At 29.5% G+C, this 14,759-nt stretch overlaps 1 protein-coding gene across 15 annotated transcripts in view; it reads right to left on the reverse strand.

The window, feature by feature from the left end:
- Window positions 1-1,396: 1,396 nt before the first annotated feature.
- LOC117174310 (rho GTPase-activating protein 21-B-like) overlaps window positions 1,397-14,759 on the reverse strand; it is a 272,591-nt gene continuing 259,228 nt past the window's right edge. For 14 of the 15 annotated variants that reach the window (XM_033363301.1, XM_033363309.1, XM_033363308.1 and 11 more), the window contains 2 exons: window positions 8,427-8,665; window positions 1,397-4,117 (listed from right to left, as the gene is read on the reverse strand). In XM_033363301.1, coding sequence (XP_033219192.1) covers window positions 3,113-4,117; window positions 8,427-8,665 — 1,244 coding nt within the window. In that variant the 3' untranslated portion in view covers window positions 1,397-3,112. Of the gene's footprint in view, window positions 4,118-8,426; window positions 8,666-11,988; window positions 12,339-14,759 lie in introns of those variants that run through there. The other variant, XM_033363310.1, reaches the window with a different exon arrangement.

Consider the following 14,759-nt stretch of genomic DNA (forward strand, 5'->3'; position numbering starts at 1 on the left):
GAAGGAGTTAGAGGGTGCTAGGGGAGCGAATGAGGGAGAATGAAAGAATGCACGTGAAAAAGGTAAATGGGGGTATAAAGAAAGTGAAAGAAAAAGGAAACGCAAGTCGTTTAGATTAGAAGCGTGAAAATTGTAAGTAATGGTAAAGTAAAAGATAAGTAGACTAAGATGCGTTTGCGTTCTCATACTCTCTCTCTCTCTCGCTTGCACTCTCGCTTTCGTTAGCTCGCTCACTCGCTTACTAATAAGTCCGAAATTGCGCTATCGCAGGAACTAGATATAAGACTTTATGTAAATAGTTGTAAATAATTGTATATATAGAAAGGATAAGATTGTAAAAAATATATAGATGTAAACGGAAAGATTGTAAGGAATGGAAGTCATGTAAACCCTTAGGGGACACATTATGAATAAAGAAGAACTATTTTATTGAAAATTCAACAATTTTGTTAAAAAGTCATAATTTTTTGTTGGAAATTCAAATATTTTGTTGAAAAATCGTCTTTGCGGGTTGAAAATTCAAATATCTTCGTAGAAAATTTACATCTTGTTTAAAACTAATATCCTAATATTGAAAAGTCAAACTAAAAATCATCTGTATTAATAGAAGTTTCATCTTTCTTGAATAAAAATGTAACTATTTGGTTGAAAATTCAACAATTTTGTTAAAAAGTCATCCTTTTTGGTTGGAAATTTAACTGCTTTGTTGAAAAATCGCTTTTTTTGGGTTGAAAATTTAAATTTCTTGGTAGAAGATTTACTTATTTAAAATTTATATTTTTTTTTTGTTCAAAATTAAAACTAGAATTTGTTTATGGAAATTCAAATTTTTTTAAATTGTTTTTTTTTATTTATTTAAAAATGCAGCAGTTTAGTAGAAATTTCATCTTTCTAGAATAAAAATGCAACTATTTGGTTGAAAATTCAGCTAGTTTGTTCGACAATTTTTTTTTAACCACTTTGTAAAGAAATCATTTTTGTGTAGATAAACTGTGTAGGTAAATATTTACAAATTAATCAGTTTTAATAGAAATTTCATCTTTCTTGCATAGAAATTTAATTATTTGTTTGAAAATTCAAGAATTTTTTTTAAAAATCATCATTTTTGGTTGAAAATTAATTTTTTTTGTTGAAAAATAGTCTTTTTGGATTAAAAATTCAAATAGCTTTGTAGAAAATTTACATCTTGTTTAAAACTAATAGTAGATACTCCCACTTTTTTCCAGGGCCTACATCGCATCAGTTTATTTTTTAAATTCTTTTTCAAAAATGTTTCAGTTATTGCCTAACATTCACTAGAAAAGCAATCTGTTTACATTACAGTGCTGGTCGATTGCTCATCATTAGAATAATTTGAAAACGCATTGCAAGGGAGCTAAATAAATAAATAAATAAATTGTATTTATGTGTATTTATTGATCGATTTATGTACAAATTTAATAATTTCTGTCCAACATCACCGAAACTTGAAAACAACAGACTTAAATACATAATTATAAATAATACAATCACAATCACTATCATTTAGAAATAAATAGCATATTACTATCGTTCCCAGGAGGACAATTTCAATAGATTCATCACCTATATTTACAATTTGTTATTAATAATTAATAATCGTGGCCAAGTCGAGTTTCCAATGTACATATCACGCCGTTTTTCATTTCGACAGAACAGAGGACATTTTACAACAGCTGACTGATTTGGCAATTCGATCAACTTGCATACATAATAGTCTCGTGCACAATCTTAAGCAATCTCGCAATAATAAGCTGCCCTACGATAATAGAAATAGAAAAAAAAGAATACATCGAGCTTTAATCATTAAAAGCCCTGCTCAGCGATTCAAAAAATATCTATCATTTACAAAAGGAAACGCAACTAATTCCTTAAGCTTTATTCCACGAGAAATCACTCTCACCGGTCACACACTGTCTTTTCTTTAATAATCCTTCGATAAATCGTCCTTCCTCACTTACTCGAATATGTACATTAATAGCTCTCACGTTTCGCTTCTACTGATTATTAATTCAATAATTGTCAATGCCGAACAACGAAATTTAGATTCGTTTCAAAAGCAACAGCGTCTTTTCTTTCTTTTCTTTCTTCCTTTCTCGAAATTAAGGAACATATTTCCGGATGAGATTCCAAGCCAGGTCCTACGTACTTTTTACAAACGAATCGCAGTAGCTAGTCTCGAAAAGAAGTACCGATCAGAATAGTACAGAATAAATTCAATAACTTACCAACTAAGGCGAATTTCTCGCAATCGTAAAATGATTATCATAACCATAGTAAAATATAAATCCAAACTTAGAGAGATATCACGTATCGAAGTTTTCTTATCGGCGAATATCAGAGTTTTTCACCTTTACGATTTCTTTAGAAGAATCGTTAATGCAGCCGAGAAACGATTCTAAAGTCGTCAACCCTACCATACCCCTCTCAAATATTCTCAAATATTCGCAAACTCCTCGTAATATGAAAGCGTATATACAAAAACAAAACAAAATTGCACGATCACAATTCACAATTTGTAGATAATTGACAATGTGTAGATATTGTAAGATAAAATTCCGCCTTCCAATCTTAACTGATCCTAAACTTTCATAATCGTTACTTTCCTCCAAGGATATTTATCAGCCAACGAAAACGTCGAACGCGGGACAAATAAAAACAGAAGAAAAAGATTAATCTTTCCAATACTGAAAATTCTTCATCGAATCTACCTATTTTGGCGCTAAGTAAAATGTCTATGCCGCAAATTGGCCCATCATTTTGGCTCGTGAATTTAGGAAAGAGCATTGATATAAGAGTTCCAAGATTCCGGAGAATTTAAAATCGGGGATTTAACTCGATATTTCAAGGAAAATTATGTTACTTTTGAAAATATTCACTCAAGTTTGTATCAACTCAAACTTGGACATATTCAAATATATATTGGGTCTTGGCTAAATAGAAATCTTCTATTCTCACCAATCATATAAATCAAAATAAAAAATTCTGATTATATTTAATCGTAAATTGCTCGCATTCCCGAAATTCTGTTATCTCCTCGTTAGAACTCTAATTGATATGAACGTTATTTGAACTAGGATTATCCTCTCTTAGACTAAACGTGACTTTCTAGGGGCACTTTGTAAACTTTCGATGTGAGGGTCCCATCGGGGAGGGACTGAGGACGGGCATTCGTGACGTTGAAGACGACGTTGCTGGGTCCGCGAAAGCTGACTTCAATGAGAAAACTGGTATCAGCAAGATTGTATCGATTGCTGCTGAGATCTGGTGAACTGGTGCGTAGCTGGCTCTTCTTCGTTGGCTTGTCATTCTTAATAATCTTCTCGGCCTCGGCTTGGAGCTTATTATCAAGCCAGTGCACTTTGTCAAAGTCCTTGGTCCCGCCAACGGTATGTCTCCTTTTAATCGAACGCTCAGGCATTCCGTTCTTCCTCTTCAGTTTGGTCGCACTTTCCTTCCTGACCGATTGCCGCCTTTTGCTGATGTTCGATTCCGTTTTCTCGGTTTTCGTGAGAGACTCGGATCGCTTGAGTTTACTGTTTGGGGACTCGGACCGATCCGAGTGCTTGTTCAGGCTTTCGGAACGTTTTAGCTTCCCGTTGCTTGGAGAAGTGAGAGGTCGATCTGAGGAGTGTTTGTTTAAACTTTCCGATCTTTTCAGCTTCGATGTCACGTTCTCGGTACGCTTGTTTAGCGACTCGGATCTTTTTAAGCGAGATCTGGGTTCCGAGGTGGCTTGACTCATGCTCTCAAATTTTTTCAGCTTGTTGGAATAGGAGGGATCGACGGAATCGTTTTTTTGGGAAGAGTCGTCGGTTTTGGATGGGGTATTGTCAACGGGGTCGCGGTGAGAAGGAGAGCTTGTGGATGATGGGGTGTCTTGAAAGTCGGGCGAGGAATCAGATCGCTTTTTTGTGTGGGAAGATTGCTCGAGCTTTACGGTTTCGTCTTTTTCACTTGCGTCCAGAAATGTACTTGAGGTGGCTTCGTCTTTTTGTGATTTTTTGCTCGAGACGTGACGATCGTTGTCTGGCAAGTCGGCGACACTGGACTCGGTCGTATCCACTATTCCGGAATCTGAATCTTTTTCCGGGACGTGCTGTAATGAGAAAAATGTATTGCAGATTAAAATTTCAAAAAATCAGAGTGGCTGCAAAACTTTATTTTCTAAATTCTCTGACTTTTTCCTTACTAATTTTTTGTTTTACCTGACCATTACTATTTAAGCCATATGGTGCCAGATTAACAAATTACATGAAAACCTATTTTTCTATGTCATTTTCACATTATTTTGATCATTTTTATACGCAGTTTAAGATCAATTAAATAGTTTAATCACGCAAAGTACGGTGTTTCATTGAATTGAAGCTTTTATTTTTTAAGAATAAATATCTTTTTTGGAACAAACACTATAAGAATAATTTTATTTTAGAAGTATTCAAGTACAATTTTAAGTAAAAGTATCAAAAACTTAAAAAGTTATGAATTTTAGAGTGAAAGATGTCATTTTTAAATTTTTTTAGCAGAAAGGATTTTTTTAAATATTTTAAATTTAAAAAACTGTTATAAAACCTTTTTCTCCTTAAACTAGATAGATCAAACATCATTAATTGATTTTCTTTTAAAAAACTATCCAATACCGTCGGTACAGCACATGTTTGCCATACCCTAGGGTGCCGAACACCCAGTAAACTTTTTATGTAATTTTACGAAAGTGTACTCTTTGAGGAATAAAGATCAAAAGTCTAATATTGTAACATTTTTAATACAGAATCTTTCATAAGCGGGGAAAAATTTTAATTTAAATTAATAAATTATTCATTTATTGTTTTGACGGCTGCACAAGCTGATTTCTAACTCAAAAAGGAAACTAAAAGTACATTAATAATGCAACTAATGTTCTTTTGAGTATAAAAGAATTCGATGAATTTAAAAAAAAATTTCAAGTGAGATTCAACAAATTCAGGATAAATTCAAAAGACTTCAAAATAATGAAAGTTAAATTCCAAGAATTTGAACGAATTGCAAAAAAATATAAAAATTATATTGATTCCAGTAAAGTTTCAGTGAATTTTACGGAATTTAAGGGGAAATCATTAAGTTTTAAATAGGCATAGAAAATTTCAAGGGAATTTAAAATAATGTAATCATATAAAAGAGAATGCCAGCGAATGTAAAAGAATTTTAGAAAATGTAGGGTAAATTCCAAATAAATTTAAATATATGGCAAAACATATTTTAAAATGTCTTCTAATCTTTGAAACCCTACGAAATCCTCATTTCTTGTGAATGATTTCTTTGAAATCTATGAAAATATTATAAAATGTCGTGAAATTCTATAAAATGTGATAAAAGACAATTCCTGAATTCAAGGAATATTTATTAAAATACCGTGAAATCTTTTAAAATCCATTGAAAATTCTTTGAACAATTTTATTATAACAATTCAAATACTTTGAAATCCCTTAAAACTTTTGAAAGCTGTTGAAAATTTCTTAGAATTTTATAAAAACCCTGAAATCTTTAAAATCCTTTGGAATTATTTCAAATTTTAAAAATCTATTACAAATTTTTGGTAATTTTTTAGAATACCCTTAAACAATTTTTAATCTATTAAAAATTCCTTCGAATATTTTCCTAAGATACTTCAAATTCTTTTTAAATGTCTTGAAATCTTTTCAAACTTTTTAAAGGCCTTAAAACTTCCTTGGAATCTTTAAAAGTACTGGCAATTAATTAGAATTCTTTAGAATTTCTTCACGTCTTTTGAAAGACCCTAATATTTTCCTAGGTCATTTCAAATCCTTTGAAATATTTCCCAATCCCTTAAAACTTTTTAAAGATATTGAAAATTCCTTGAAAATTTAAATAATATCCTAAAATCTTGCGAATCATTTGAAATCAAATCAATTATTAAAACTTATTAAAAATTTCTTGGAATATTTTTCAAAGATATTTTACATACTTTCGAAACTTTTTACAGCCCTTAAAAATTTCTTGAAATCTTTAAAAATACCATAAAATCTTCAAAATCCTTTGGCATCCCTTCAAATTATTAAAATCTATTCCCGATTCCTTGGAATCTTTTAGAATGCTCTACAATATTTCAAATTTTTTAAAATCCCTTGATACTTTTTACAGCTTTTGAAGATTCATTGGAAATATAAAAAAATACCCTAAAATCCCAGGAACAATTTGGAATCACTTCCAATTACAGAAATCTATTAAAAATTCCTGCGAATATTTTCCTAAGATGTTTCAAATTCTTTTGAAATGTTTTAAAATCTTTTTAAACCTTTGAAAGCTTTTAAAACTTCCTTGAAATCTTCAAAAGTACTAGCAATTATTTAGAATTTCTTCACGTCTTTTAGAATATACTAAAACATTTCAAATCTTTTAAAACCCTCGAAAATTTTTAAAGCTCTTCAAAATTACTTGGACATTTTAAAATGCCCTAAAATCTTCAAAATCATTTTAAATCACTTGCAATGATTGAAATCTATTAAAAATTCTTGAGAATATTTTCCTAGAACATTTTAAATCTTTTAAAATCCTCGACATTTTTTAAAGCTCTTGAAAATTACTTACACATTTTAAAATACCCTAAAATCTTCTAAATCATTTTAAATTACTTAAAATTATTGAAATATATTAAAAATTCTTGGGAATATTGTTATAAAACATTTCAAATCCTTTAAAATCCTTGAAACTTTTTAAAGCTCTTGAAAATTCGGTGGACGTTTTAAAATACCCTAAAATCTTCAAAATCGTTTTAAATCACTTGGAATTATTGAAATCTATTAAATATTCCTTGGAGTATTTTTCTAGATCATTTCAAATCCGTTGGATATTTTTCAATCCCTTAAAACTTTTTAAAGGTATTGCAAATCCCTTGAAAATTTGAACAATATCCTAATATTTTGAGAATCCTTTGGAATCATTCCAATTATTGAAACCTATTAAAAATTCCTTGGAATCCCTTCAAATTATTAAAATCTATTCAAGATTCCTTGGAATATTTTGAAATGCCCTAAAATATTTCAAATCTTTTAAAATCCCTTGATACTTTTTACAGCTCTTGAAAATTCATTGGAAATATCAAAAATACCTTAAAATCCTAAGAAAATTTTGGAATCACTTTCAAATTATAGAAATCTATTAAAAATTCCTCCAAATACTTTCCTAAGATATATCAAATTCTTTTGAAATGTTTTAAAATCTTTTGAAACTTTTTAAAGCCCTTCAAAATCTTTTTGGATTCTTTAAAAGTGCTTTCAATTATTTAGAATACTTTAGAATCCCTTCAAATGTTTTATAACATCCTAAAACATTTTAATTCTTTTCAAACCCTCTAAACACTTTTTAAGCTCTTGAAAATTATTTGGACGTTTTAAAATACTCTAAAATCTTCAAAATCATTTTAAATATCTTAAAATTATTGAAATTTATTAAAAATTCTTGGGAATATTTTCCTAGAACATTTCGAATCTTTCAAAATCCTTGAAACTTTTCAAAGCTCTTGAAAATTATTTTGACGTTTTGTAATACCCTTAACTCTTCAAAATCATTCGAAATTACTTGAAATTATTGAAATCTCTTAGAAATTCCTTGGAATATTTTCCTAGATCATTTTAAACTCTTTGAAATATTTTTCAAACCCTTACAACTTTTTAAAGGTATTGAAAATTCCTTGAAAATTTGAACAATATCCTAAAATATTGCGAATCCTTTGAAATCACTCTAATTATTAAAACCTATTAAGAATGTCTTGGAATATTTTCCTAAGATATTTTAAATCCTTTCGAAAATTTGTAAAGCCCTTAAACATGTCTTGGAATCTTTAAAAATACAATAAAATGTTTAAATTCTTTGGAATTTCTGAAAATTATTGAAATCTATTAAAAATTCCTTCGAATCTTTTAAAATACCCTAAAATCTTACATAAAATCTTTTAAAATCCCTTGAATTGAACATTTGACTTTAATAGATTAACCATTATTTTCCTGGATTTTGCCGGGAGTTGAAGTTGAATCATAGAAATTGGAAAATTTCCGAAACTAAAACGGCCATTCTCACTAATAAACTCAGTCTTTATTTATCAAAAATACTTCAAACAAGGCCCATATGAAACGTGAAATTTAATAAAATTTCCAACGCTTTTTTCACAAATCATTCTATCTTACATTCTTCTCGGGATATCCTGCGAGAAGCGTGAGAATATTTTTAATCGCTAGTTTTCTAGGTGTCCTCATGCTCCTGAACGGCATCGCATTAAAAAACATTTCAAAGATTTCACAAAGGTTTCAAAGATTACAGAAAATTGCAAAGATTTCAAAACGCTTAACGAAATATATTTGGAAACTATTGAAACCCAAAGGATGATGGGAAAAGAAGAATGCAGGACTTACATTTTTCTGATTAAGAGATTTCGCCTTGTCAGCAGTCGACCTGTGTAGACTCGGATCTCTGTAAACTTCAGTTGTGAATCTAGCTTGAGTTCGCTCAGCAGGTTTTTCTTCTTTGACTTCGGCGGGGACGTTCGTGACACTCGAGGTTTCGATGAACGAGGGAGGTTGACTCGTCGGGTTCACCAGAGACTTCCATTTGCGATCGAAGGTTGATGTGAGGCTGGTCAATAGATCGCTACCTGTAATCAGAAAATCGGATGATAATCCCCCTTCTCAACAAAAAGTCACTTCATGGATAAAAAAAAAAACAACAACAAAAAAAACAAAAAAACATTGAAAGCCTCGATCGATCAGTTTTGTTATTGAGCACAAAAAATAAACTCCGGGTGTCAAGTTATAACTGGTGTCGATATGAAAAACTTGAAATAGAAAAACAGAGTAGCTTATGTGCGTTCTGGCTAATTGCGTGAGATCATTCCTGAAATCATAATTAGAGCTGCAATATAATCAGAAAAGGGCGTACAGCGATTTTTTCGAGACATCAGCAACAATGACAACAGCAACATTTGGATAGGAAAAATGGTGTAGGCATGAGGTAGTGACTTGATTTGATAGTCGTTGTTACTTTTGCAAGAGTTAGGCACAAGATTTCAGTTCCAGGATGTTAATTCAAAGAGGGAATTTCGCTGAAGGAATTCAAAATTTGCCTCACAGGCTCTGTTTATTTATTTCCCATATAGATGATTCAAAAAAATTACTGATAAGTCAGGGTGTCTACTCAAATCCTGGAAATAAATTGCCTGATAATTCCAGGTTTTTTCCACGTATACGATTTCATAGTACGGAGCCATTAAAATATTTTGCATTTTTTTAAACAATCGACTTGGAATATGTATAGTTTCGCAAGTTTATTATAAATAATGTTTTTTTTCAGTTTATAGGGATTCAATTAATATGTTTCACCATTGATTAATTAATCATTGAATAACACTCGAAACATAACTACTCATTTCTTGAATTTATCCTTAAAGTCCATGAATTTGAACAATCAATTTTCAGCCAAATAAATGAAATTTCCACTAAAAGATCAATTTTCAACCAAACATGGAAAAAAATATAGCCGAAGTGATCATTTTTTCGTTAGAATGATGAATCTTCATTTGGCATAGACGAAATTTCAACAAACAAAAAAAAAAGAATTTTCAGTAAAAAATTCGTCTTTTTGTCTTAAAATGTTTGAAGTTTTGTTAAAAATTGAAATATTTGCTGAAAATTCAACTTTTGAGTTGAAAATGGAATTTTTTGTTGAAAATTTATATTTTCGGATTGAGAATTCAACTGTAGTGTAGAAAATTCGTATTTTTATCTTGAAAAATAAAAAATTTGGTAGAAAATTAAAGTATTTGGATGCAAATTAACTTTGTGGTTGTAAATTAAAGTTTGTAGTGAAAGTTTATATTTTTGGACAGAAAACTCAACTTTTGTGAAGAAAATTCGTCTTTTTTAGCTTGAACATTCAACAATTTGGTGGAAAATTGAACTATTTAATTGTATTTAAACTTTTTAGTTAAAAATGAGCTTTTTTGTTGAAAACTCAATTCTTTTGTTGAAAATTCGTCTGTTCGTTATGAAAAATCATCTCTTTTTGAAAGTGGTTTCATTTTTGACCAAAAAAGTAATTTTCAAACCAAGAAATTAATTTTCTACCAAAAACCCCGATTTGCAACGGAATACTTGAATTTTCAACAAAGAAAACCCAATTTCCAAATATATAGTAGAATTTTAAACCAAAAAGATCAATTTTTACATAAAATGATGAATCTTTAACTGGAATAGTTGAGTTTCAAAACAAAAAGAGACTTAAATAAATAATAAATAAATAATACAAAAATAAAAAAGACAACTTTTCAAAGAAAGTGATTAATTTTCAACTAAAATTATGAAACTTTAACTGGAATATTTGGATTTTTAACAAAAAAGATAAATTTTCAAGCAAGAAGATTCATTTCTACCAAAAGACGAATTATGGAATAAGAAAAATTAAATCCAAAAATTGAATAGTTAAATTGTCAGTTTAAAATTAATTTTTAAGCAAAAAATGGAAGTTAAATTTTCAGTAAAAAAAATTCAATTCAGCAAAAAAAAAAAAACACGAATTTTCAACAAAATATCTCATTTTCTAATCAAAGTGACGAGTTTTCAATTACAATGACAAATCTTTCAAAAAATATAATTTTTCCCAAAAGAGTAGAACTTTCAACCAAGTAATCAAATTTTCATTCCCAAAAAGACAAATTATGAAGAAAAGATGTAGTAGTTGATATTTCAGCCAAAAAATATTTTGATTTTCAGTCAAAAACATTAGAATAAAACCAAAAATACATGTTTTCAACACGAGATAAATTTTCAACTAAGAAATATTTTTCAATCAAGAGAGGTAAAAAATTGCAAACGAACTGTTGAATTTTTAAGCAAAAAGATAAACTTTTAACCAAGAATATTAACTTTCTATCCAAAAGAACAAATTTTCAACAAAATACATGCATTTTTAACCAGAACTAGAATAGTTACATTTTTATTAAAAGACCTTAATTTCAACAAAAAAACAAAACAAACACGAATTTTCAAGAGAATATTATTTTTTTTTTAATTTTAAGAAAATAGTTAAAGTTTCAACTGTAAGTTAAATTTTCAGTAAAAAACAAAACTCATTTTCAGTGAAAAAAAAAGAAACGAATTTTCAATCAAATATCTCATTTTTTAACCAAGTGATGAGTTTTCAATTAAAATGATAAATCTTTTAAAAAAATATAATTTTTACCAAAAGAGTTTAACTTTCAACCAAGTAATGAAATTTTCACTCCCAAAAAGATATATTAAGCAGAAAAGATGTAGTTGATATTTCAACAACGAAATTTGGATTATTAATCCAAAACATTTGAATAAAACCATAAATATAAGTTTTCAACGTGAGTTGAATTTTCAACTAAGAAATATTTTTTAATCAAGAGAGATAAAAAATTGTAAACAAAATGTTGAATTGTCAAGAATTAGAATAGTTAAATTTTCATTAAAAAACCTTAATTTCAAACAAACAAACAAAACAAAACAAAATTTCAACAGAACATTTCAATAAAGTTATATAAAGCTACTTTTACAAATAAAGAATAATTATTATTCAATTTAATATTGCAGTTAAAAAAAGAAAATTGAGCACACACTCGAACAAAATCCCTGACACCCGTAGACACCCTCCTGTTAATTGAAATGGCAAAAATCAAGAGTGAAAATAGTTGCGAGGGAAAAAAAAGGAGGCAGCTGTGAGGCCTGGTATTAGTCTATCACTTGGTCGATGCAGGATGTTTGGTTGATCATTGTCTGAGGTTGAAAAAACTGGATCAGGATCTATAAAGAAAAAACCAAGCTTGATAAAACGACGTAGATTCGGCAGCAGACAAGCACTTTGTGTGCGTGTAAAAAACGAAACTTAAAAGCCATTCGGACGAGCCAGCCTTTAGCTTGCTTTAACTCCACGGACACTGTTCTCGGCGTTCCGATTTACCTCTGATTGTGAGAATTCGGTTTACAATCTTGGAGGATACCCCGACACCGTCTCCAGACTCTGGAATCCCTGGCTGGAGGAACTGTAACTGTGGCGAAGACCGCTGTGATTCGGATGACGGAGTTGGCGAGGTTGTTGTGATTGTTGTAGTTGCTGCTGCTGCTGTTGCTGTTGCTGATTCTGCAGTTGGTGGGATTGTTGGTAGGGAGGAGGGGCTGGTGATGAATGGGATTGGGGATGACGCTGGTTCTGGTTTTGGGATCGGTGTCTTCGTGAGGGTGCCACCGGACCCTGCGACACTGTGTAGATGGGCCGATATGTAGCACCAAAAACTCGGGCTTGCTGCGTGCCTACGCGTTCAATCCCATCATCATTCATCAATCGTACCACCACCAAATTGCAGACAATATCGGGATTCTTTTGAGAACTTTACGTTAAAACTAGCCAAAAAATGAGTTCAAGATTCATTTTTTTATTTTATTTTTTTAATAAGTTGCTACGTTCGCCTGATTTTTATGTTACTCAAACATAAAACAAAAAGCATGAATTATCAAAGGGTGTTTACTAGGGTGATCCAAAAAAACACAAGTGAGCCTGCAAAAGTTTCCATTTCCGGAGAAAGAAAATACGTAACTTTTTTTTAATTTCACAAAAATTTGGATTTTCGAAATATTGAATTCATACAACAAAATATGATAGACACGTGCCAAGTTTTTTAGGGATTGAAGATGAGTGGCTTCGAAATAAAACCATACGAATAAATAATATTTTTAACTCACCCCTAACCCCGTAAAAATGTAGTTTTATTTTCGGCTCATGTTTGGGGCGCTGTAGGTGAAGAAGGTAAGGGCGGGTTGAAAATAAAAGTTATTAGTATGGTTTTATTTCGTAGATACTCCTCTTCAATCTCTAAAAAACTTGGCAAGTGGCGATCGAACCCTGAAGTAGGAGTTAAGTTTTTCGAAAATTCAACATTTCCCCGTATGAGGGAAATGGGAGGTGTCCGGCGACACGTGTTCATATTTGAATTTCGAAAAAAATTACAGATTTTCTTTTTCCGAAAATCCAAGGGAAACCTCTGACAATTCCAGATTTTTAAAAGAGTTTCTTAGGTAGAAAATTAAATTATTTGATTGAAACTGGACTCTTTTGTTGAGTATTCAAATCTTTGATTAAAAATTCGTATTTTTAGCTTGAAATTTTAAGTTTTTTTTAACAAATTCAACTATTTGTTTGAAAATTAACTTTTTTGTTGAAACTGTTTTGAGTTGAAAATTTAACAGTTATGTACAAATTTTTTGGGTTGAAAATTCAACTCTTTTTTTTTAAATTTGTATTTTGGTTTAAAAATTCATCTCTTATCGTAGAAATGTATTGTTTTCTGGTTAAAAATGAGACTGGTTTTAATCAAATAAATCAATTTGTTCTTATAAATTCAACTATTCAGTTAAAAATGAACTCTTTTGCTGAAAATTCAAATCTTTTATTAAAAATTCGTATTTTTGGTTTAAATTTTTAACATTTTGATAGCAAATTCAAATTATTTGCGTAGAAATTCAACTGTTTGGTAAAAAAGGAACTTTTTTGCGTTGAAAATTTAACTGTTCTGTAAAAATTTCGTCGCTTAAAAATTCAACATTTTGATAGAAAATTAAACTTTTTGGTGACAAATTAACGTTTTGGTTGAAAATTAACTTTTTTCTGTAAATTCATATTTTTGGGTTGAAAATTCAACTCTTTTATTTTCAATTCGTATTTTGGTTTAAAAATTCATCTCTTATCGTAGAAATTTATTGATTTCTGATTAAAAATGACACTGGGTTTAAGAAAATAAATCCGTTTTTCGTATACATTCAACTATTTAGTTGAAAATGAAGTCTTTTGTTCAAAATTCACATCTTTTATTAAAAATTCGCATTTTTGGTTTAAAATGTTTACAGTTTGATAGAAAATTCAAACTGTTTGGATGAAAATTCAACGTTTTGGTTGAAAATTAACTTTTTTCTGTAAATTCATATTTTTGGGTTGAAAATTCAACTCTTTTATTTTCAATTCGTATTTTGGTTTAAAAATTCATCTCTTATCGTAGAAATTTATTGATTTCTGATTAAAAATGACACTGGGTTTAAGAAAATAAATCCGTTTTTCGTATACATTCAACTATTTAGTTGAAAATGAACTCTTTTGTTCAAAATTCACATCTTTTATTAAAAATTCGCATTTTTGGTTTAAAATGTTAACAGTTTGATAGAAAATTCAAACTGTTTGGATGAAAATTCAACGTTTTGGTTGAAAATTAACTTTTTTGCTGTAAATTCATATTTTTGAGTAGAAAATTCAACACTTTTCTTGAAAATTCCACTTTTTTCTTGAAAATTCGTATTTTGGTTTAAAAATTTATCTCTCGTCGTACAAATTTCATGTTTTTGGTTAAGAATGCAACTGGCTTTGAAAAAATTAATCCATTTTTTACAAATTCAACTATTTGGTTGAAAATTACCTTTTTTAAAAAATCATGTTTGCGGGTTAAAAATATACATGTTCTGTAGAAACTTTGTCTTTTTGGCTTAACATTTTTAAAGTTAAGTAGAAAATTCAACTATTTGGGTGACAATTTAACTTTTTAGTTGAAAATTTATCTTTTCAGATTAAAAATTAAACTGTTCTGTATAAAATTCAACTTTTTATCTTTAAAATTAAAAATTTGATAGAAAAATAAAATATCTGGTTGCAAATTAACATTTTGGTTAACAACGACATTTTTCACTGAA

Source organism: Belonocnema kinseyi, chromosome 6, assembly GCF_010883055.1.
Source record: "Belonocnema kinseyi isolate 2016_QV_RU_SX_M_011 chromosome 6, B_treatae_v1, whole genome shotgun sequence".
NCBI classification, from domain to species: Eukaryota; Metazoa; Arthropoda; class Insecta; order Hymenoptera; family Cynipidae; genus Belonocnema; species Belonocnema kinseyi.